At 36.8% G+C, this 24289-nt stretch overlaps 1 protein-coding gene across 5 annotated transcripts in view; it reads left to right on the top strand.

Moving 5' to 3' along the window:
• NNT (nicotinamide nucleotide transhydrogenase) overlaps positions 1–24289 on the top strand; it is an 89378-nt gene that overhangs the window by 37869 nt on the left and 27220 nt on the right. For all 5 annotated transcript variants that reach the window (XM_036910932.2, XM_036910933.2, XM_036910931.2 and 2 more), the window contains exons 8-19: positions 157–290; positions 571–762; positions 1136–1289; positions 4163–4324; positions 5353–5463; positions 6319–6464; positions 7876–8071; positions 10241–10474; positions 11612–11772; positions 14918–15097; positions 21003–21162; positions 23177–23258. In XM_036910932.2, the coding sequence (XP_036766827.2) occupies positions 157–290; positions 571–762; positions 1136–1289; positions 4163–4324; positions 5353–5463; positions 6319–6464; positions 7876–8071; positions 10241–10474; positions 11612–11772; positions 14918–15097; positions 21003–21162; positions 23177–23258 (1912 nt within the window). The remainder of the gene's footprint in view (positions 1–156; positions 291–570; positions 763–1135; positions 1290–4162; positions 4325–5352; positions 5464–6318; positions 6465–7875; positions 8072–10240; positions 10475–11611; positions 11773–14917; positions 15098–21002; positions 21163–23176; positions 23259–24289) is intronic.

Below are 24289 nucleotides of genomic sequence, written 5' to 3'. Positions count from 1 at the left end.
AGAATGAACAATCTCACCAGTGTGACAGACTTTAGGGGTTTCTCTAAAGAGTTACAATTTCAGGTGGTATATTCCTGTGTACACAGAGACTGTTATAATTTGAATACTGAGTTAAAAAAAATTATAATTTCTACTGTTTTCCTTTGATTTTATTAGGTAAAAAAGCTCCGGTTTTATTTAGTAAAGAAATGATTGAGTCAATGAAGGAAGGTTCAGTTGTTGTGGATTTAGCTGCTGAGGCTGGTGGAAACTTTGAAACCACTAAGCCAGGAGAACTTCATGTTTATAAGGTATGGCAGAAAGCTTCTGTCTGTGAACCAGTTCCCACATCTTTAGTGATTTGTGAGAGGGTGTTGATTCCTTTAAATATCTAGAGAAACTGATTGACATTTTAAAAAACAAAAAGTGGGTACATTTGAAACTCCTTTTGAGATATATACTTGTTTGTATGTGTGTATATTTATAAAGATATAATTTTAAAACTTAGTCTTGACTGTGACTGAGCATTGTCCTAGAAAGACTGTAAACATATGGTAATAGACCTTTCTGACTATATTTTTGTTCATTTAGGGAGTTACTCACATCGGCTACACAGACCTTCCCAGCCGGATGGCCACTCAGGCCAGCACCCTGTATTCCAACAATATCACCAAGCTCCTGAAGGCCATCAGTCCTGACAAAGATAATTTTTATTTTGAAGTGAAAGATGACTTTGACTTTGGTACAATGAGTCATGTCATTAGAGGAACTGTTGTGATGAATGTAAGTAAAGAGGTCTGTTCCTCTCTGTGTCTTCATTATATATTTGTTTTAGCTTTTATGTTTGTGGAAGAGTGCTATTCTGGAATTGAGATATGTTCTAATAAAGTATTGATATGCTGGGTTTATGTCAAAATTTTTAAAATGCAGAACGATTTAAAGAGAAATGTTTCAAAGACTTACATATACATGTGAATACATACACTTTATATCTTTACATACACTTACGTTACAGATTTCTATAAACTGATAAGTTATAAATGATATTTAAAATTAATTTTAAAAGAACAGTTTCTTTCCCCAATACTATAGCTATCTTCCTTATATTTTGAGATGCTGATTGACTTAAAAAATGCTGTTTTTCTAATTCTGTTAGGATGGTAAAGTGATTTTCCCTGCTCCCACACCAAAAAGCATTCCTCAAGGTGCCCCAGTAAAACAGAAGACAGTGGCTGAGTTAGAAGCTGAAAAAGCAGCTACCGTTACACCTTTCAGGAAGACGATGACGACGGCTTCTGCATATACAGCAGGTGAACATCGCATTTACTAAGATTTAGTCCTGATGATTTGAATTTTTTAAGTGATGTTTTAGTTGTCAAAATTAGCAAGTGAAATGCTGTTGTCCCTCTTTGGATTCCATAAGGAACTGGGCCTGTTAGAAGCGGTTTTTCATAGGCATGTTAACTTCTCTCATCTCTGTAGAATGGGAGACTCCACTGATTGCAGAAAGAAACCTCAAGAGAGGCAGGCGCTGTGTGAAGTATTGGAGTGAATGCATGTGAAGTAATAACACAGGCTGCTGCTAATAACTTTTACAGGAAACACTTTAAATATAGTCTTTCATATTTTTATCTACATCAAATATATTGAGTAATGATGTATGTCGTATTGTGTTGGTGTTAGGTGCATATAAATGTGGCTATTTATTTTTTGTGGTCTATAAAACATAAGTTATGGTTATCTGCACAGTTGGGTAAGACTGGGGAATCAATTTTTGCATTGAATAAACACTACAATCCAGGAATAGCCCTTGAACATTCGACTGACATTCCAAGTTATTCAATTTTTGTAAAATTCACTTTTTAAATTGTTATCTTTATCTTTATACTTTGACATAAATTCTTTGGTATTTTAATTCATGCTCATGAAAACATGAAGAAATTACTGTAAAATAGTGATAAATATTCATTCTGGCTATGAGTTGTTAGAGTCTAAAATATGGATATTTGATTTTAAGTTGGTTTCTCTCTCACAGAATGAATTAAAAATGTTTAGATCTGCTTAGAGCCAAAACACAAAACAAAAGCGAACTATAAAGAATTAAGGACCAGCACCAGGCACACAGAATTCTTGTAGCCTCAGCATTCTTCAAATTCCCATGTGTGTCCAGATGTTTTAAAGCTAAATATGTAACTCTCCTTGAATACTCCTTGAATAAAGAGCAAGTCTCAGCAAAATGACTGAAAAAAATCTTTAGTTGTGAACATTCTGAATACATGGGGCAGTGTCCCTACTTGCACTTATTTGTTAAAAAAAAAAAGAAACTAGGTTATTGTATTGTCCATTAAGAATATTATCAGAAGGATTAAAAATATCCATTTCTCTTCGAGAATCATAAGGAAATATAGCAAAGCATGTATGATGGTTTATTTTTCTAGGTTTCTCAAAGTCCAGGTTTATTGCATTTTAATAGCTATGACAATGGCATAAGGTAGTGAATAAAAAGATGGCCTTATATATATATATATATTTTTTAACCTTAAACCTCCATCTATATAATAAAGGCAAGTATTTTTCTTGTGTGTATGTTATGAGTCTATCTGAATAGCGTTCTTCAAAGAATGTGATTTCTTTTTTCCTTTTTCTTTCTCTGCCTTTGCCTTCTTTTTCCTGTTAAGCAGATTATAGAAGTGTAGCACATTTGACTTTATTAAATGTATTATAGGAAAGACATTAGTTTATTAAGTGGTTGGTAGGAAAACTTTCACATGAATGATTTCTATCTCAGATGCCCAACACCGTGAGCTGCAGATTATTGTAATTTAGTGCTTCTTGACTAATGTAGATGTTTAATGAGCGCTGGGCATTGTGTTAAACACATACTTTAGCTCCTTTATCCCTTAGAAGACCTCAGTGAGGTAGGCATGTTATTACTTTCTGTTTCCAGGTGAGGACAGAAAGGATCGATGATTTTACAAATGAGGCTACTCTAGCACAGAGAGGTTAAGTAACTTGCCTGAGATCACACAGCAAGCAAGCATTAGTGCCAGGACTTGAGTCAGTCTGGCTTAAGAAAACATATTTTTAACCACAACCCTGTACAGCTCTCTGATGTTTAACTGGAACACAAAACAATATTCTATCTAATGTTCTCTCCAGATGGTTGACAGGCCATGCATTGGAACCCTGAAGATCTCAAACTTGGGTAGGAAAATATAAATTAAAACTGCAGTCTTATTGAAGGCCACACCTGCCATTAAAGTAAAATGAATATCAAATCCTAGATGTTCCAGCTGTGCCACTTTAAAAAAAAATAGTTCATATCAAGGAAAAAAAGTACCTTATTCAGGAAAGCTAAATTCCAGCTCCCTGGTCACCCATTATCATTCTGTTTTTACTGACCATTAGGTAACCCTTTCTTCTGTTGCAGAACAGCCGTCCACATGTTTGCTATTAGGAAGAGGCAGTAATTAAAGATGTATGTTCAGAGCTGACTGTATTCTGCACATTCTTAATTTAATTTGTTTTTTGTTTTTTTTTTCCTTTTCTTTGTAAAACCCTGTTTGCTGACTTGGTGTTGAGGCTGGAGCTGACTGCCCAGCCAGCAGTCCAGTTCAGATTCAGGAGCAATTGCAAAACTTCTGTCCCGGGTGGGTGGAAGCCATATGTTTTGGGGAGGTACTGGAGTGAATGAAATCCTTCCTACTCTTAAAACCCTCTTCTTCAGCCAAATCTGAAAGTGACATGAACTTGGCCTCACTGAAGTCCTGTCTTAGAAAGGTTGTGTCTTGCCCAAGTAGAAAATGCTTTGGTAGAGCTTCTAAAGTCTAAAATTCTGGAATGAAAACACTTGTGTAAACACATTGGCATTGTCAGTGAAAGTTACAACAGAGAAGAGGATACGCTACACCAAGGAAAATGGGCAAATTGTTATTAAGGTAACCCATAAATTTTACTAGATCTTTACGATTTGTTCTCGGGGGTGGTGGTCAGGAAGTTGGGTTTTGTTCATGATACCTTTAACAACCCCCACCTGCAAGCTCCCAGTCACAGAATGTCAGAAGTATCTCCCTGGCAAGGAGAAGCATTGACTATTCCACATGTCTGTGTGTGGGTGTGTGTGTGCTTTTGATCTTCCCGAGATGATTGCTGCCAGCTCACAGTCTTGCCTCTCTTTCTCTAGGGCTCACGGGGGTGTTGGGTCTTGGCATCGCAGCTCCCAATTTGGCCTTTTCCCAGATGGTGACCACTTTCGGTTTGGCTGGCATTGTGGGCTACCACACTGTCTGGGGAGTGACCCCCGCCCTCCACTCACCACTGATGTCTGTGACTAATGCGATCTCAGGTTCGTTCCTGTCTTGTTTTCCTTCATCTTAGGTTTTCGTGGGCTTATTCAACTTTAGGGGTGCTTTCAATGTGGTTTATCAAGTCCTTGTTTTCAAATTGTATCTGAGGTTTGGCATCTGAGGTTGTGGTGTGGGCACTCGGGCTCATGGGGGGTCCAGGGGTGAGGCTGTGAGTAAGAGGCCGAGGGAGTGTGTCAGGCCTCTGGGCTGCTCCCATCGCAAGCTGTGCAGAGCCACTGTTTGTTCTCTCAGTTGTGATTTCCTTTAAAGAAAGGATTCCTCTGATAAAATTTGGAAACCAGCGTTTTCACAGAATCATAGTTGTGACATCCTTTATGGACTTGCTTAGATTCAACTGAACATTCAGCCTAGCAAGTCTACAGTAGGCCACACCTGCCATCAGGTTCACTGCGAGGTATGCCGAGCAGTAGGCACAGCTAGCCAGCAGGGTAGTAGCTGGCTTTTTTTTTGGTGTGAATCTGCACAGCAGTCCATGCAGCTGTCCACATGGCTGCCCAGAAGCTGTTCTCTTTTGCCTGCAGCAGTGGTTCACATCTGAGGAATGAGACCCACCAGGTGTGGGAGCTAACATGGCTTGGAAACCTCATGGCCCCAGTGGGCATCTCTTATAACAATGCCGTTAGCATAGCTTCCAGAATCTCTGCAGGGAATATGGTCAGTTCCAAGAGGTACTGTACTCAGGAAAACTCAGAGGTATGGCTTCAGCATCGTAGGGTTATCATTCATGCTTCCAGTTCAGATGCAGATTCTCTGACCAGAGGTCCCTTTTTACCCTAAGCAGTGTTGTCTAATAACATTATTGATTATATCTTTATCAGGGGGACAGAGTTAGAAAGTTAAAGGAAGACCAGGTTCTTACGCAGTTTTTTGCCCATGATAGTACTTGTGTGAGAATGGTGTGCGAGAACTTTCTACTTTGTGACTGCGCATGTGAGGTCCTTCAGCCATGACATATGATCTGGCGGTGTCCCAGTGACGATTCACCATGTTGATGCTTTCTTCATAGGGCTGACTGCAGTTGGCGGGCTGGCGCTGATGGGAGGACATCTGTATCCTGCCACAGTCTCTCAGGGCCTGGCCACTCTCGCTACGTTCATATCCTCAGTCAACATTGCAGGTGAGACTATGGTGGAGGAGCCCAGAGTGCTGTGTTGAGTGGAGACGAGGAGCAAGCACAGATCAATGGGAAATAGACATTCTGGTTTTAAGAATTGAATTCTGCCTTTAAAAAATGTTTTGCTCAGACCACAGATGCTCTCCGTGAAGGAAAATGAGTTATTTGCCCGTCTGTAATTTGTAGAAACTATTTGACAAAAGAATACTGCCTTCCCCAGTGTCCCAAAACAAACAATGATGTCTTGCTACAAGCTGACTGGAAAGTTATTGAATGCATAGTTTTGAATTAAGTTGACTTAGAGCTATCACCATGACATCTCTAAATGGGAATAATTTTAGATAAAATGTTAGCCTTTTGCCTTATCCCAGCCCATGCTCCTGAAAACTGAAAGCCTAGCACATCACTTGTGTTCGAAACTCATTCGATGCTGTTTTGATGCTGAAAATTCTTTAATGGTTCCAGGACAGTTGGTGCTTGCTGATATGGTGTTTTTTCTTTTATCCTTTGGTGTAGGGTTTAACAAACAGAATAACCTATTAGAAAAAAAATACTGGCCTTTGATCTTTTGCATTCCCAAGCTGTTTGAATGGCTCTTTACTCTTAGTCATGCAGAAATAGTTGGTTCTGCACTCTGATTAGCAAGTTTTCTTCCAGAGTATATTTAGGGTTTCCTCCCCTTTCAGTGGAACTGGCTAGAATAGAATAACTTTTAATTTGGGGGTTCTAAAATGTTGCTTAAAACGACATTTATCCCTAGATAGTAAATATATGCTTAAAATAGAGAAATTGTAGAACTTTAAAGGATCGTGTTGCTCAGTGAGATATTGCTTTCTGTTTTACGTTTACTTTGATAAGGTGGCTTTCTGGTGACACAGAGAATGCTGGACATGTTCAAGCGTCCCACTGACCCCCCGGAATACAATTACCTGTATCTGCTCCCTGCTGGTACCTTTGTTGGGGGATATTTAGCTGCTCTCTACAGTGGTTATAACATTGAACAAGTAAGAGGCTTTTTTGCAAATTTTTATTTTTGCCATTGCATTTTCTTCCTGATTTGATTTAATATTATCATTACCAAAATGTAAACTCTTGTCAGGCAAATACAATGATAGCTTTAGAAATGCCTTGGTCAAATAGAGCATTCCCGTTCTCTGAAGATCAGGACCCTGAATTTCTAGACAGATTTGCCTGCTAACTGAAGGTGCAAACTTGGGTTTACCTGTTTGTCCTGAAGTTTTGCCACATGTAAAAAGAGTCGAGAAGATTCTTAGTATCTTCTTTATGTAGCTGGCTGGGTTGTTGTAAGCATACAATGAAATTATCAGTAAGAAATTTGGATAGTTTCTTTTGTTAAATACTGTTCAGTCTTTTTCCTACTTACTTTCTTATCCTAAAAATCTAGTGTACTATTTCTTGTTGTCAGGAAATGTTATATCAATTCATTTAAAAAGGATAGTTTAAAAATGAATGCTCTATAGAAAAACAGAACTAATCAAGTTGAATTTTGGAAGTTTCATGTCTAAATATAATTATAATAAGAGACTTAACTATGTTGGGAACTCAGTATTTTCCTTTTCTTTTCTAAGACTATCATTAGATTGCAGCCTGACAACAGAAAAAGCATGTCTTTCTTGATGTCTGCTTTTTCCATGTAATATTTGTTGAATGAACAAAATATTTTTTGAGAAGAGTTGAAGCAGTGAGTCAGAGAGACCAATATCTGAATCCAGATTTACTATTTGCTGATCATTTGACTTTAGGAAATTTATGTAACCTCTCTAAGCTCTGGTTTTCTCTTCTGTTAAAATGAGGATGATGATTCTTTCCTCCTGTGAATCTCATGGGACTGACTTGCAACATAAGTGAATCATATGGCATGGTCCTTACAACATCAGGGCTTGGCTTGTTCATAGCATTTGGTTAGCTCTGGATCCCATAGTAATTCCTTTTGCACTTAGGTTCTTTTATATACCTTTTTTCATACTCTCAGACTATTTGAAATGCTACAAATCTGAGTATCATGTATTACTGTTTTTTTTTGATTATCCAGACTTAAGAAAATGATGGAGAATGTTAGTGATGCAGTTTAAATTTTAGTGTGTTGTCTCTGTAACCATTACATTTTGAATGTCAACAAAAATCAAGCACATATTCTTCCACTACTTGAAAACTATTATCAGTTTACATTAATGGTATGATTACAAGTACAACTTAAGGTATTTAATATATTAATTCCTAATGATAGAAAAAATAATACTGAAATATTAAAAGCTGTTATTGGTTCCTCTATTGTCTGAATTTAAAATTATCTTCAGAGAATTGTGTTTCCTCAAGAGAGATCCTCTGTAAGCTGATAGGCAGAAGGTTTTGACAGTGTCTCTCTCTTTCTCCTCCACTCCTTTCTCTGAAAAGCTCATGTACTTGGGCTCAGGTCTGTGCTGTGTGAGTGCCTTGGCTGGCCTTTCCACCCAGGGAACCGCTCGACTTGGCAATGCTTTGGGCATGATTGGAGTGGCCGGAGGCCTGGCAGCTACCCTTGGAGGCCTAAAACCATGCCCGGAATTGTTAGCTCAGATGTCTGGAGCAATGGCTTTGGGTGGTACCATTGGTAAGCACTTGTGGGATTTTGCCTTTATGTGAACCCATGCCCATTTTTTAGGCTACTCTTTTGACTCAGTTGATGTTCTTTGTCATTGAATGCTTGCATTTGACTGAAGATTATACCAATTGTGATGACTTTTCACCAAGGTAAAATATATTAGAAACAAGGTATTTATAACTTTATGCTACTGAGGCTATCCATGTTTATTGTATCTGCATGGGAGAAGTGCCATGTCATGGTGGGCTGCCAAACCTCTTTTCCAAACTCCATATTTAGTGACATCAATTTTGCTACCTTGAAGTTGGCCATGGTATTGTATTTGTACCATGGAAATCAACAAATGCTACAAATCTGAGCATCATGTATTACTGTTTTTTTTTTTTGATTGTCCAGACTTAAGAAAATGATGGAGAATGTTAGTGATGCAGTTTAAATTTAAGTGTGTTGTGTCTGTGTAACCATCACATTTTGAATGTCAACAAAAATTAAGTACATATTCTTCCACTATTTGAAAACGATTATCATATTCATGAAGTTGTCATTCACATGGTTGACATGGTTTCTGTAATGTATTTATTATCACATTTGCCTTACACATGGTTGACAATGAATGAGTGAAGTTCTCTCATAATCTTGTTTCACTTTGTCTTTCTTGTGGATGTAAACAAAAATACCCACACCAGTATTCACATGGGAACTATACTCATCCATCACTTGCAGACACTAGGTAGGCTACAGATACATGATTTTGGCAAAAATCAACAAGAGCATTGTGTGAAAGTCAATTGGCTTTATGGAATTTATGGTCAAGAGTATTGTATGGTTTGTTATTATTTGAAATTATGTGCTATACACCTTTTTATCAGTAAAAGCTCATGTCTGTATTTATATATACGTGTTTTTATCCTGAGGAGCTAGTGGTGAAATATTTACCAGCACATTAGCTTTAGGTCTCCCTTTATGTCTTCCTGGAAAAGCGTTGTGTCCTTTCTTGACAGTCCCTAGAAAGGCTCTTGAAGGAAAATGCTTGTGCTGTCCAGGGCAGGAAAGCCTTTAGACATGACCTGAGCAAATATTCTGAGCTGTATTCTTCTATCACCAGCCTGGAGCCATGCAGCTCCTTCAGAGTCTCCTAATTTGGACGTTTATTATACAGATATTTGCATTTCTTTACCTTAGGACGTGGCTCCCATCCACCCACTTAAAAACCTAGGCTTTCTTCATATTCTAGCTGTTTCTTGTGTGCTCAGGAGCAAGTACTGGCTTATGGAGAAGGCAGTATGGGTTATTTGCACAAGGGCGAGAATTTAAGGGACTTAGTTGAAACTTTTTAGTAATCTGAGGAAGTGTTGGGGGAGTGTTCAAATGTGAAGGGAAGAGGCATATATTGATGCTCTGTGTTTGGGTTCTTTGGAATTGGTCCTTGGTTAGGTGTGTTGAGAAAGTCTGCCATTTGAAAGGGTGTTTATCACCAGTGTCTTTGTCTTCTGTATAGTCCCTATAAGAGAATATTTAACCCACACTAGGAAAGAGATAAGTATTTGTTATGGAAATCCTTAAGTGCAGTCTTTTTTATTTTATTGAGGCATGACATATAATAATATATTAGTTTCAGATGTACAACATAATGATTCCGTGTTTGTATACACTGTGAAGTGATCACCACAGTGTCTACTTAACATCTGTCACCGTACATAGTTACAAAATCATTTTTTCTTGCAACGAGAATGTTGAAGATTATTCTTTTAGCAATTATCAAACATGCACTGTGGTCTTGTTAACTATAATCGCCCTGCTGTATATTATATCCCCATGACTGATTTATTTTACAGCGGGAAGTATGTACTTTTGACCCCCCTTCACCAGTTTGTGCATGTCCCCCACACCCCACTGCCTCCCACTCCCAACCCCAGCCTCTGGCAGCCTCCAGTCTGTTCTTTGTACCTGAGTTTGGTTGTTTTGTTTTGCTTGTTTTTAGATTTCACAAGTAAACGAAATCATAATGGTATTTGTCTTTTGACTTTTGACTAATGCCATCAAGGTCCATCTGTGTTACAAATGGCAAGATTTCCTTCTTTTATATACTTGAATAGTATTCAGGTGTAGCCTTTACTGTGGCAACTTCTCAAAGGTCTGTCAAGTTTTAATTTCTTTTTGACCTTCATTTCCCCACAGGATTGACAATTGCCAAACGCATCCAGATTTCGGATTTGCCTCAGTTAGTTGCTGCTTTCCACAGTTTAGTGGGCTTGGCGGCGGTGCTAACTTGCATAGCTGAGTACATCATAGAATATCCACATTTTGCTACAGATGCAGCAGCAAATCTCACTAAGATCGTGGCCTACCTCGGTACTTACATTGGTGGTGTCACGTTTAGTGGGTCTCTTGTTGCCTATGGAAAACTACAGGGTAAGTGATTCAACATCGTGCTGAGGTAAATATGTATTGGTAAGGGGGTTTAGAGGTTCATGTCAATTTCGAAACTAGCTTAACAGTAGAACATGTTAGATGAAGAGTCTATTGCACTCAGAAATAATGTAAAAGCCTCCCCCTGCAAAGAGAAAAGATTGCTTTCTTTTATTGATCCTTAACAGGTCTCAAAGCTTTGAAGCTATTTTTCTGCAGACAGCTTGTGGAGGAAATAGAAGTTTTTGCAGAGAGACTAGTTGATCTTTAAACATAATAATAACATTTCATATGTCATATAACATACACATGAACAAAATAACATCTTCAGCATCCTTTGGTGAGAGATGCCTGTGTAGAGTTCACAGAAATAAGCTGGAATATATATTTTCCAGAATAGAGAGAAGCTTACTGAATAAGTTTGGTGATTAGTATATAGTACTTATTTTGAAAACAAATACATATTTTAGGGCTCTACCATGACCCCTTTTGCTATGGCTAAAACCAGTCATGAAAATGGAAGTGGAGGAAAAAACAAACCAACCCACATAGACTGTTTCCAGTGTTTTCATGTAAAAGGGAATCTTTAGAGAAACTGGTTTGTGATTTACATATCTGTACTTGCCTTTTAGTAATCAAATCATTAAAATTAAGGAGAGAACTTCCATGAAACATAAAGATGACAAAAGAACTTTGAGCCTAAACGTTCTTGTTTTATGCTTTGTCTTAGAAACAACTAGCAAACCAGGACTCTTCTCCCTTGGGCTTAGTTGATAGAATCAAAATATGCTAATGTGCTAGGACTGTTTTGAAGTTTTAAATAAATAAAACCACACTTAACAACTTCTGTGTTGGTCATATGGGGAAAAAAGTCATTTTTCAAGATTCCATGACAAAGAATAAAGAAAGTTTGAGTGATCAAAGGAAAGAACAGTTGAGTCCTATTTTTCCTACTTCCCTTAATATTTGTTATGTGCAAGAACTCTAATTTGCTTTTATGTTTCAGTATCATGTTTTTATTCTGATACTAAATTTTGTTAGTTCAGGATTAAATGACACATACTGACGAGTGAGTGTATGTATGTGTGAGTGTTTCTTATGACACATTCTGGGTTCTGACTGCTTTGTGCTTGGTCCTAGGTATCCTGAAATCCGCCCCTCTTCTGCTGCCTGGAAGGCACTTACTCAACGCAGGCCTGCTGGCTGCCAGTGTGGGTGGAATAATCCCATTCATGATGGACCCCAGCTTTACCACCGGCATTACCTGTCTGGGCTCCGTGTCGGCTCTCTCCACTATCATGGTAAGAAGTCAGAGATGGAAAGCACATACTTAGTGAGGAACTGGGAGTATTCTGTAGGATTGCAGTCTAGTCAAATTTCTCTTTTTTTAAAATCTCTGATGGAATTAAATGTTTAAAAATGACATTACCTTTTTAGAATCTGGAAAATATGGGAAAGTGTAAGAAGAAAAAACGGTCTTTCTTTTCACTTAATTTATTCCTTTCACAGTTGTCACATGTGACATCTCTGCTGCTCTGGAGTCTTTTCAACAGGATCAGTGTGTCAGTGAACAGGAATTTCAAAAAGCCAAGTGTTTCAGTTGCATAGTTGCATTCATTAGGTGTCTACTGTGTAGCAAGGCCCACAGAATAGAGCTTTGGGGTTTATGCAGTAAGTGTGAGGTAGTCCCTGCCTGTTAGTTGCTCTCACATTCATTGGAAGCTATGACACCGAGTCAGATGTTTATATATAAAATGAAATGCTGTTATGATGGTGTCTCCAGGGAGAGAGTTCGGCGAAGACCTTCATGATAGGTTTGGTCCTCTTCCTCCTTCCCAATTTTTCCACTTAGTATATTGATACAAATTCTCTAGTTATCTGTGTGCTACAGTATAGTATTTTATTATATCAGCATATGATGCTTTTGCACACAGCTCTTGTATTATTCACTGGTTGCTTTATGTCTGTCTAGTCTCACGCCTACTTTGCAGACAGGGTTTATGTTTTAAGTTTTTTAAATAATTGCAGTGCTCAGCACAGAGTTAGACATATAGTAATTGCTTATCAAACACATACTGGCTGCTTGAGTCAGAAGCACAAGATTTACAGTGTTAAAATGATACTTATTTTTATGTAATCCTTAGAGTTAGGCCATGATTTCAATACGGAAACTTAGGAAGTTAGCAAAATAACTTAAAATCCTTTTTATGACAGCTGATGATCCAATTTTTTTTTCTAGCAGATGTAGCACTGATATTTGTTTATTTTAAACAAAAGAAAAGTGGTTTTGATATTTTTACCTAATAAAGCAGAAGAGGTAAAAATCTCGAAACCTATAGCATAGAAATGTAAAGCTTTAAGACTGATTTTTGAGAAGAGGTAATTTTGATATTTAAAAGGTACTTAATGGTTATATAAGAATGGGTATAAAATATTTTGTGAGTTTATATTAATTGATTTTGATTTAAGTAACATATGTCATAACAAACTCAAAATGTGCAGGAACATGTGGAATAAAAAGCAAAAATCTTTCTCCTCACCATCTTTTTTTTCTTTTCCTGTGTTGAGTGATTTTGGGTTACATTGTGAACATTGTGAATGATGAATTATAGAGACTGAATTCTGTTGTATTCCTCCAAAGATCATTGATTATCATTTTTTTTTTTTTTTTTTTAATAATTATTTTTTATTGAAGGGTAGTTGACACACAGTATTACATTACATGAGTTTCAAGTGTACAACACAGTGGTAGAACATTTATATACATAATTCTAGGTTCCAGCTATCACCCTACCAAGCTGTTACAATATCTTGACCATATTCCCTATGCTATACATTACATCCTGGTTACTAATTTATTTTACCATTGGAAGACTGTCCTTTTTTTTTTTTTTTTTTGTGAGGGCATCTCTCATATTTATTGATCAAATGGTTGTTAACGACAATAAAATTCTGTATAGGGGAGTCAATGCTCAATGCACAATCATTATTCCACCCCAAGCCTAATTTTTGTCAGTCTCCAATCTTCTGAGGCATAACAAACAAATTCTTACATGTAGAACAAATTCTTACATAATGAATAAGTTACATAGTGAACAGTACAAGGGCAGTCATCACAGAAACTTTCGGTTTTGCTCATGCATTATGAACTATAAACAGTCAGTTCAAATATGAATACTCATTTGGTTTTTATACTTGATTTATATGTGGATACCACATTTCTCTCTTTATTATTATTATTTTTAATAAAATGCTGAAGTGGTAGGTAGATACAAGATAAAGGTAGAAAACATAGTTTAGTGTTGTAAGAGAGCAAATGTAGATGATCAGGTGTGTGCCTGTAGACTATGTGTTAATCCAAGCTAGACCAGGGCAATAAAACATCCACGTATGCAGAAGATTTCTCTCAGAACGGGGGGGTGAGGTTCTAAGCCTCACCTCTGTTGATCCCCAATTTCTCACCTGATGGCCCCCCTGCGACTGTGCCTGTCTTAGGTTGTTCCTCCCTTGAGGAATCTTACCCGTCTCTGGCTAACCAGTCATCTTCCGGGGCCATACAGGGAAATGTGAAGTTGGTAAGTGAGAGAGAAGCCTTATTGTTTGAAAAAGTTAGCTTTTTACTTCTTTGCATATTTATGCCCTGTGGCTTCTATGCCCAGCATTTGTCTTGAGGTATCTTTACCACTTGGAAGAATTATGATACTCGGTAAATTTGATATGAGGCACGAATTCTATTTAAGGGTTGTAATTAGGAAGGAATGATTATCATTTTTTATTTATTTGTTTCTGTAGGCAATTAATTTGGCTGGTTTCATATGCCAAATTCTGGCTCCCTGTGGTAGGGGGGCGGGGGCAGTGAACTCTGTTGTTATTTTATCTTTAACAGGATTGCTTGGGTCATGCCACAAATGCATAATTCAGGAGTCAGCCCGAGACTTGAACAGAGCTTATACATGGAATTTGGGGTTCCTCTCTCTAGCCTGCTCCTTTTTAGAATTTCCTTTTTCATTTTCCAGCTGTCTTAGTCACTCTAAATGCTGTGTTTGGGTCTTCAAACTAGTAAGACTGTGGGCTTATATTTCAATTTTAGCCATTTCTCTTGGCACCAACAGGTCATGTTAACCTAAGCCATCTTGGTTAACTCCATAAAAGCTGGGAAATTCACTCAGTGATGTTATTTTTTTCCAAGTGTAGATCCCTTTCCAGTTTTTGCCTGCTTTTCTTCACTGCCTTTTAGAGATTTTTTTTAGGGGAATGTGGTTTAGTGTTTACACTGTTACATCAGTGGGAGGATTGGTCAGATAGAAGATACTTGTCACCACCAGAAGTGGAATTTATATGTAAATATATTAATTGGAAAATGGGAATGATTAAGAACCAGGCTGTTCAATGTCAGAGGTTTTATTTTAATTTGTTAATGGTGAGTCCTTGTTCGGTTTCATCTAGGGCGTGACTTTGACGGCTGCCATCGGGGGTGCTGACATGCCCGTGGTCATCACTGTGCTGAACAGCTACTCAGGCTGGGCCCTGTGTGCGGAGGGCTTCCTGCTCAACAACAACCTGCTGACCATCGTGGGTGCGCTCATTGGCTCTTCGGGTGCAATCCTGTCCTACATCATGTGTGTGGTAAGAAACACTGAAATTAAAGGAAATGGCATTCTGAAAATAAGGATGTGTTTGTCATTTCTTTTATCTGCAGTAAAAATGACCATTAATTCTTACTCTCTTCAGCAGAAATGTCAGAATTTTTGGTTTGAATAAATTTGCAAGACTGTGTTTAAAGGTACTCAAGTGCAGATAATTAGGGAAATTAAATATAAAGATGAAAATCTTCTGACTCTCTCTGGTTATAAACACTCAAGATTTTGGTCTGTTTCCTTCTTTTTTTTTGTGTATTACACATCTGTGCATTTACTTGTCTGATCATATTGTATACTGTTTTGCACTTAATTTTTTTAATCTTACAAACTATATTCTTGCTTTTTTTCTTAATAAAAATGCGTTAAAAATTATTTTAAGTACATCATATGGATGTACAAAATTGATGTAGTTTTTTCCTAATGCTGTACCTTATAGGTTGTTTGATTTTTTAATTCCCTTTTATATATAAACATTTCTTTGGCATTTCTGATTTTTGTCTTAGGATCGATTCCCAGAAGTGAAAGGATAGTCTCTTTTTTATGGGCTCTTCCTACTCATTGCTGTGTTGTTTCCAGAAAGCCTGCTCCAATTTACACTCCTCCTGGTCGTCTGTGAGAGTGTGCCTGTCTTGAAGTTTTGTGGTTGCCATGATTTAAAAAAAGAAAAAAAAATTAACAAATAGCTTTCTTGCTTCCTTTTCGTTTGTAATTCTCTTAATGGCAAAAAAGATATCCTGGTAAATAATTAGAGGTTTAAGTAGGAAATTTTTTCAAATTATAGATATTATTTTCTAAATAATAGTTTTGAATGACTGTGCGAAGTTAATAAGCATGAGACTGAGTGAAATTAGAAGGTAACTTTACACTGATTATAATTCCAGTAGACAAGGACAGTTGTTCTACCTTCCTTTTATTAAACAGTAAACAAAAAATATTTGTTTTACAACTCAGAATTTCTCTAATGTTTTACTTGAAAAATCTCATTGTCGATTTAATGCTGAAGTTATATTTTCTAATAAAAAGTTAGTTTTCTTTGGCCATATTGTAAAACAAAGAATTTGATAGCCCAAGCTCAAAATAAGCTAAGAGGTTTTAAAATTAAATCCCCAGGTTGTTCAGGGAATTTGGAAAGGTGGAAGTTGTGTCTTCTATTTGAGAAGTGTCAGGCTTTGGGTTTTTTAAAAACAAATGTTTATGAAGAAGAAAAAATTGATCCGTATGTGTTAGAAATAATTTTCTCCAAGAACAAACTTTTTGTCCCTTAGTTTGACTCAGCTTCATTTGGTGAATTTGAATGACCAGCAGGGGGCAGCAGACTTTTATTACTACTTAAACTGGTTGGTCCAAATACTGATTCTAAAACGAAATGGGAGGATTTGAGTTTTAAGAAAGCCAGTGGCATCCTGACATGGGCAGAGGAATGGAGGGCTTGTAGCTAGTTCTTCGAGTGTCATCATGGGGACCTTTTTGCCTTTATCCTTTTTTACTTAAAAAGGTTTTCTTTAGATTCTTAAACATATCAACAGTATTTCCCAAATTTCTGTTTGTATCTGTTTTATTTCCTCTCCTTTCTAGTCTTCATTTTAGTTTCTTCATTATTACTGGTCATAGGTGTAGGTCATATACCACATAACCTAACTTTTACAGTGGCAGTTCTGTAACAGAACTAGAATGCGATGGTACTTGTTGAAAATATACTCTTTTCTATATGTACTTCTGTAGTTGTATTACATTCTCTTAATTTTTTTCTATCCTTTCATATTTCTTGATCTGTTTTCTCTAGTTGATGTTTTTTTTTTTCCTTTCTATTAACACTGCCTCAGGCATGCCGTGTACTGTCAGCATCCCACAGATTTTTTTATTTCTCTACTGTATATAAGGCTAACAAGATACTGTTATAGTTGCCTGTCACTGTAGTATCACACTAGGTCAGATTGCTACTCTGTCTATAATAGCAAATTGCATTAATTAGCATTCAAGGAGAGTTGAAGCTTTAAAAATATTCAGTTACCAAAATAAAAGACATTTAATGTGGGAAATTTAGAAGAAGATAGAAAAGGGTAAATAAATTTATAATGCATTAATTACCATGTAACTGTTAACATCTAATATTCTAATTCTAGTCTTTTTTCACATGCATATGCCTAAATGCATTTTATGTTTTATCACTAATAATTTCTATGTTCAAACTAAGAATTTTTAGTGCCTACTTGTTATTATACCACATAAGTATGTCATAATTTATACATGTCCATGTTATTTGTTGTTTTTAACTTTCTTTTTCTTCAGTATTATTTTCTGTGTATCATTGATTACTTTCTTAGTTTCAGTTTTTATAAATGCGATTAGTGGTATAAAGGGAGTAAGATCTTTCTGTTGGTTGCTGATAGTGATAAAGTGATCTCCCCAAAGGATTGATTCTCTGATTGGAGCTCTCATCTGTGCTGTGTGGAGTACTTGTTTTGCTGCACACTCTCTATTTTGTCTCATTACGGAACAACCAAGATAATAAGAAAAATAAACCTTCTGTATTTTTCAATTTTGAAGATAGAAATTTTCTTTCCTCCTAAATTTTCCTGACGTCTGACTTTTCATATTAATCTTCATTTTTTCTTAGCTTATGCTTATTTATTATGAGAAATTGTTTCTTTATGGTTGGAATAGTAAAAATGAAATAGCTGCCTGTAATTGGGCATGGCTCAATACTGCGGGCATTATGTTAGGTGCTTTACAAATATGAGCTCATTTAATTCCCATACTAATTCTGGAGGTAGGAAATATTCTCATTTTACAAGGAAATGATTTAAAGATGCTGTTTATTATTTACTGTTGTGTGTATGGAGCCTGACCTTAGGACCTAGTATATTCAAATGAATATAATTATTAAATGAATAATAGATGAATATTTTATCTGTTACCTCATTTCATATTTTGGAATCCTCTCTGGATAGGTTATGGTAGCAGATTTATTGCCATATATCAATATCTGTTAATACCACTAATATGTTTATTTTCATTATTTTATAATTTATTGAAGGAAGCATGCAAGTCTAAGCCAGAACAGAGTGGATTTATTATGTGAGAGGGAATGGAATGCATCCCAAGTGGCTAATCAGGAGTCCCTAAATTTGAGTTTCTGTTCTGCAAAGAATTATTATGGGTGTCCTCTGAGTCTAATACTGTGGTTACACAACACCCAGTATTATAAAAACTGAAATGTCAACAGGGTCCAAACAACTAGCTCAAATAAATGACTTGCTTTATATCCAGATGTCATATAGACATTAACCTCTTTATGATTTTACAGACCATTTACTTGAGAAAATGTCCAGATTGCCTGGGAAATAGGGAGCTTGCAAAAATGAAATAGCATTTTCAGACCAAAATCAGACCAAATTTTCTGATTTTTGCACTTTGCCGCCTGGTTCCAAATGAAAATAGAACAGAATGAGGTGGTTGAAAGCTAAACCAAAAGTAATTTTTTTTTTTTGCCTTGCAATCAGTTAATTAGCACCTACAAAACATTTAAGGGAGAGATGCTAGTAAATGGTATATATGTTCTTATTGCTTGCTTTTGTCTATTCTCTGACTTTCCTTTGTTTTCAGATTTATTTCTTAGAGTTTGCTTGGAATTATGTGAATTAAGTGTTTCTTTAATGTAGCATACAATTATAAGGCTTAACTTAAAAGGAACAGTCTTGGACAGTGTTGCAAATACTTTGTCTTGGAAGCTCAGAACTCTTCAATCTGCAGATTAGTGGTCACAGGATAGTCTCATTAATCACTTAAGCAAGCAAACAAAAAGAACCAACCAAACAAAAAAACCTAACCAAAGTCCTAAACCCTGAACATTTGTTGAAAATATAATGTTGCAATGGTAAATTCAGAGATGAAAAATAATTTAGTTTTTAACAGACCACATGGAATTAGCTTAATGGTGATAGGGTTGTGGAGATGTGTTTAGCAAGTTGACTTTGATTGTTGAACTACTATGTGGTTCCCACTTTTTCTCCCTAAGGTGCCCTCAGAAGTGGGTATATGTTAATTAAATGTCCTCAGAAAATTCTTTCCTTCTTTCCCATTCATTTATATAGGAAAAAAGGAATGTTCCTTTTAAGCCAAGTTAGAATAAAATGGTTATATCCTTCTACGTCTGACTCTACAGGTCAAGATGGAACCTCTTGTATGCTTGACTTTTGTTTTTAAAAGTTAACTATGACTATCTCAACGTCTGAAATAGTCCTTTGAATCAACCTTTAAGGGCAAAAATTTGGTAGAACATATTTCTGGTAATTTAAGTTCAGAGTTCTGTAACTCAAAACCTTCATCAAAATCAACATGTGTTGAATGTTTGGGAAGTCTCAGGTATGGCTGTTTGGATTTTCATTAAACCTTGGATTTAAGCATAGGAGATTGTGTTGAGAACTTAAAACTCCATGTCAGATGGGACTATAAACTTAATTTAAAAGCATTACTTTAATTTTTCTCTGACCCTCTTATCCATCAACAAGTATACATAAAGATATCCCAGGTTGTATTTTATATGTAATAATCTCAGCAAGTATACCAGACTGGGCTCTGTAAAATGTGAATGTTTTGTTAGGTAAATGAGTTTAGGTCAAAAGAACAATTAAAAAATTCCTGACAACATTTCCATCAGTCTATCCATTCAAAACTTGTTATTGACGGGCTGCCTTTGGTCAGGTGTGGCCCTCTGCTCATCTTCTCTGCTCCTCTTCCTGCCGCCTTCCCCTCTCTTCCCCAAGCAGACAGGGCTGTCTTTGAAAAGGGGTCATGGTTTTTTTTCCCTCATGTGTTACTTATTACTGAAAATCTCTAGGTGCTCTTTAATAATATAGTGTTGTCTTTTTCAAAAAAAGTAATAAATTGACACATACACCTTTTAAATGGTTTAAACAATGGATCAATGATATGTTATTACAACTCTTTAAATAGGGTTTAATAATTTTTTTGGAACTTTTTCTGAAGTGATAAATTCAGTTTTGACCATGTAGAATGACCACTTTGATCATGTACAGTGATTTGAAGTCTTAAAATGCTTTTGCTTATTCAGAACATATAGCTGCTTGTCTTTTCTTTAGTCACCACACCTCCAGAGGTCTACAAAGTGTTTTCAAAACCAGATCAATTACAGTCCCATATTTTAGTTGTGGCGTTTGTATGAGACATTGTGGGATGACTGCAAATGAGCATGTCATGAGAAGTGCCTTTTTTTTTTCCAAATTATTTTTCTAGTTAAAAAGATGGGTGTAAATTGTAATGAAGCAGTGTGCATATAAACTGACTCATCTACATTTTTGGAAGTGAAATATTTTAGGAGCCTACTAATGAATCCAGTTATTTCTATTATAGCTTCTTGGAGTTGCAGTTGACTTGGAAAGTGAGACAATATCAACATTTCTTTTTTTCTTGACAAGAGGGCAGCAGACTTCTAAATAATGTGGATCCCTATCCTTTGATTCTTTCCTGTTGCCTCTTGATAGTTTGTTCTGGTAGCAGAATTCACCTGAGAGAATAGTAGAGTCACCTTGTAAAATTTCTTACAGTTCTCATTTTCTTTTCCTCTGGTGAAATACATGTAAATATGGAGGTATAAATTGCTCAGTTGATATGCAAACACTAATAACTAGATCTGAATTTTTCATTAATTTCTTAGTGTCACTGGTAATTTTTCATTAAATTCTTTTTAAAAATTTATTTTTACTGAAAACATCAGTGTGCATTTGATCTTATATATGTGATCTAAGTCAATTTCTTAGATGATCAAATAAAAATCTTTAGATGATTCTGAATGTTATATACACAGGATTCATACAATTTTTTAAAAAGTTACATAGATTAAACTCACAGCTGATAATTTTCCTCTCTAGGCAATGAATCGCTCCCTGGCTAATGTGATTCTTGGAGGCTATGGTACTACTTCAACAGCTGGGGGAAAACCCATGGAAATTTCTGGCACACATACAGAAATCAACCTTGACAATGCAATTGACATGATTCGAGAAGCTAATAACATCATTATTACTCCAGGTAAAAAAACAAAAACCAAAAAGCAAACTTCATATGATAGCTGTTGCACTGATTAAAACAATAGGGGAAAAATTGAACTGAAACTTTTCAATTTTGAAAACATAATGGAAACTTAGAAGCAACCCTGTGATTACTAAGTGAAAAATACTGAGAATTCTCAGCTTAGGTTAATATTTTGGGGATCCTGTAGACATTCTATAAATTGATGTAGTAGGGTCTATCCATGTCTTTCTGTGATTCTGTACAGATGTATCAATCATCTTTGAGTCTTGTTATTTTTCTTGTCATCCATAATTCCTGGTCCTATTGTCAGGGTTAAATTAGATATAGTATATGAAAGTGTCAGCTCACTCATTAGACTTGCTTTTAATAAATGTTAATCTCTTTCTTTTCAAAAGTAAATATTTAAAAAATAATGTTCCTAACAAGATGAGGTAACATGGCCTAGTAGAAAGAATTTGGTCTGGGGAGGTCACAAAACCTCACTTTTATTCTTAATTTTGCTTCTAACAATTGACAGGACGTCGACCAACTCATTTAATCTCTTCAGGCCTCAATTTCCTACTCTACTGAGGTTTATTCCAGTTCTTTACTTTTATCACAGAATGCCGCGGTATTAGAGACAGTACATTGTTCTTAGATTAAGATCTCTGTTACGCTCTTGTAGGAGGTTTCTATAAAAAAAGTCTATTATTGATTTGACATGTGGGTACTTTGCTATTTGGTTATATAGTCAGATGTGAATAACAAACAGCAGAATTGAGTGTTCAGGTGCAAGCCTTCTCAGTTGGGAGCAGTGTCCTTTTCTAGAGGCATTTGAAACATGTGGGTTGGGGTTTTTGGTTGTCTTAAAGATGGGGCTGCTACTGTCAGCTAATGTGTGGGAGTAGATAATCCCAATATGCTCTAATGCCTGGGACATTCCTGCATAATGCTTTGTCCCAGCCAAAGTGGCAGTGGCATTACCTGTTGAGAAGCACCGTGCTGGAGGGTAAAGGTGGGAAGATGTAAAGGACACATTGTTTTTCTCTTGGAGATTTTCCATCTAGTGAAGAAATCAGATCAATAAATAATGCAAGGTGGTTTATAATAAAGGCTTAATTGGACTGTGTGGACAGTTTTTCTGTAATGGGGGATTGAGGAAGGATTGTTGGGAGGGGACGGTTTGTTTTGGATCTTAGAGGATGGATGGTGTTGGTGGCAGAGGGAATAGCTTGAGCAGAGACTTTGTATTTGGAAAAATGCATGTAGAAAAGTGGGGACAGATGAGATTCATTGTACAAGGGAGAATGGACAGAATGTAGGGGTAAGAGGATAAGGAAGAGGACTGAAGTTTTTGGTTATACCTAACATCAGAAATTTGGAGCATTTTTTTTTTTTCTTTTGGGCAGTAGGGGAGATTTTTAAGTTCTTTTTTGAAGATAGTAAGTTTGAGGTGGAGATGGGTCAGTGGACATGCTGTATGGAGCTCAAATGACAGGCGGAGCCCAGAGACAGATTGGGAGGCATCAGACAAGTTGTTAAAACCATGCAGTGGGCTGAGATTTTCCAAGGGGAGTGTGCGGGACAAAGTGAGAGCTTTGTCATTTAAGGGGGAGAGCTAAAGGAGAACATTTATTTAAGGAAATTGAGGAAGAACAGTGACAAAGTAAGGAGGGTTACCAGGGGATTGATGTTAACAAAGCCAAGAATGAAGACAGTTTGAAAACATTTCATGAGGCAGAGTTGGAGAGAGAGAGAGCACAAGCATGTGTGTGGTGTGGGCTGTGGGGACGAGGGGGATGCCGTGCAGTATCGGACACTGCAGAACATTGAACAGGGACCGTTAGATTTTGAATCCGAACTTAACACCAGTAGTTTCAAAAGTCTGCATTATAATTTGCTTTCATTTCTAGTTCTGTTACCTAATTGCCTTTTCTGGTGTCAAAATATGTTTTGATCAAGAGAGAAATTGTAGTTCATAAAATTTCAAAATAAAAACCACCTTCTTCTGTGTTCTTAATGTTCTTTGTAGGCTATGGTCTCTGTGCCGCCAAAGCGCAGTACCCCATTGCTGACTTGGTAAAGATGCTCTCCGAACAGGGCAAAAAAGTCAGGTAAGTACTTGCAGTGAAAGCTTGTAGTGTGTGAGTGAAAGAAAAGGAAAATAGACAACTCTTTTTTAAAGTGGAGTTTTACATACATAGTCCCTAGTTGTCACTTGTAAAAAACACTATTCTCGTCTTAGTCTTACTACCTAGTCTTCGTTATCTCTGTCTGATAGCATCAAACCAAAGTAAGTGTTCATTTTAGAAAGAGAAATTTTATCATAATAAATTCCGGGATGTTTATTAATGGGGAAAAACAGAAGTCCTGTTTCTTTGTGGTTTGGTTTGGGGAAGGAGGTCAAGCAAAGCATTTGTGTCTTTTTGGTTTCTGTTGTTCACACTGAAGAAAAACACCTCAAGTGAAGGTGTTTGAAGAGTGAGACCCCATGGTGAACCTGTGTGGTCTGGTTAGTGTTTGACTGGTGGAGCTCTTACACTCTCAGGGTGGGAAGGACTGCCGAACATTTTCTTTTCCTAAAGCTACACACTTTTGAAATAGGAATTAGAGCAGCAGCTGGTTCTGCCACTTGCCCATTTGGGCACTGGACTCTGCCTGGGAGGATGTTAAGCAGAATGGTAAAGTTGAGGACTCTGCATTTCTAGATTATTTCCCATGGCCCTGGATAAAGGTTTGAGGAATGGAAAAATGGGGTCTGTGGGTGATTAACCCTTGGAGAACTTAGTGTCTGTCCCTCGCACTTTGGATTCCTGTTCTGGAACTGCTGTTAGGAGTCAGTGAAGGGACCTTCAGGGCTTAGGCCTGGAGGGTAACTGCTGCTTGCTTTATGGGGAAGCTGGGTCATGGGTGGTTTCATTGCAATGATCGGGTAGGTCAGAGACAAGATAACTCTATTATTAAATAAAACATTTGTTCACCAGGATGTTAGTGTATGTTGACAATACTGTTGCTGTCTCTCGATAAAAATTCCTTTTTCATGCCAGTCTTAACACTTCTGTCTGGGGACAGATGATAAGAAAATAAACCAAACCATGTGGCTCAGCCTAATCAGAGTATCTACGCCAGATTAGATGCAGAATCC

This window comes from Manis pentadactyla, chromosome 2, assembly GCF_030020395.1.
Source record: "Manis pentadactyla isolate mManPen7 chromosome 2, mManPen7.hap1, whole genome shotgun sequence".
NCBI lineage: Eukaryota > Metazoa > Chordata > Mammalia > Pholidota > Manidae > Manis > Manis pentadactyla.
Note: the sequence above shows the minus strand (reverse complement) of the source record. Positions and strands in the feature narration are given on the sequence as shown.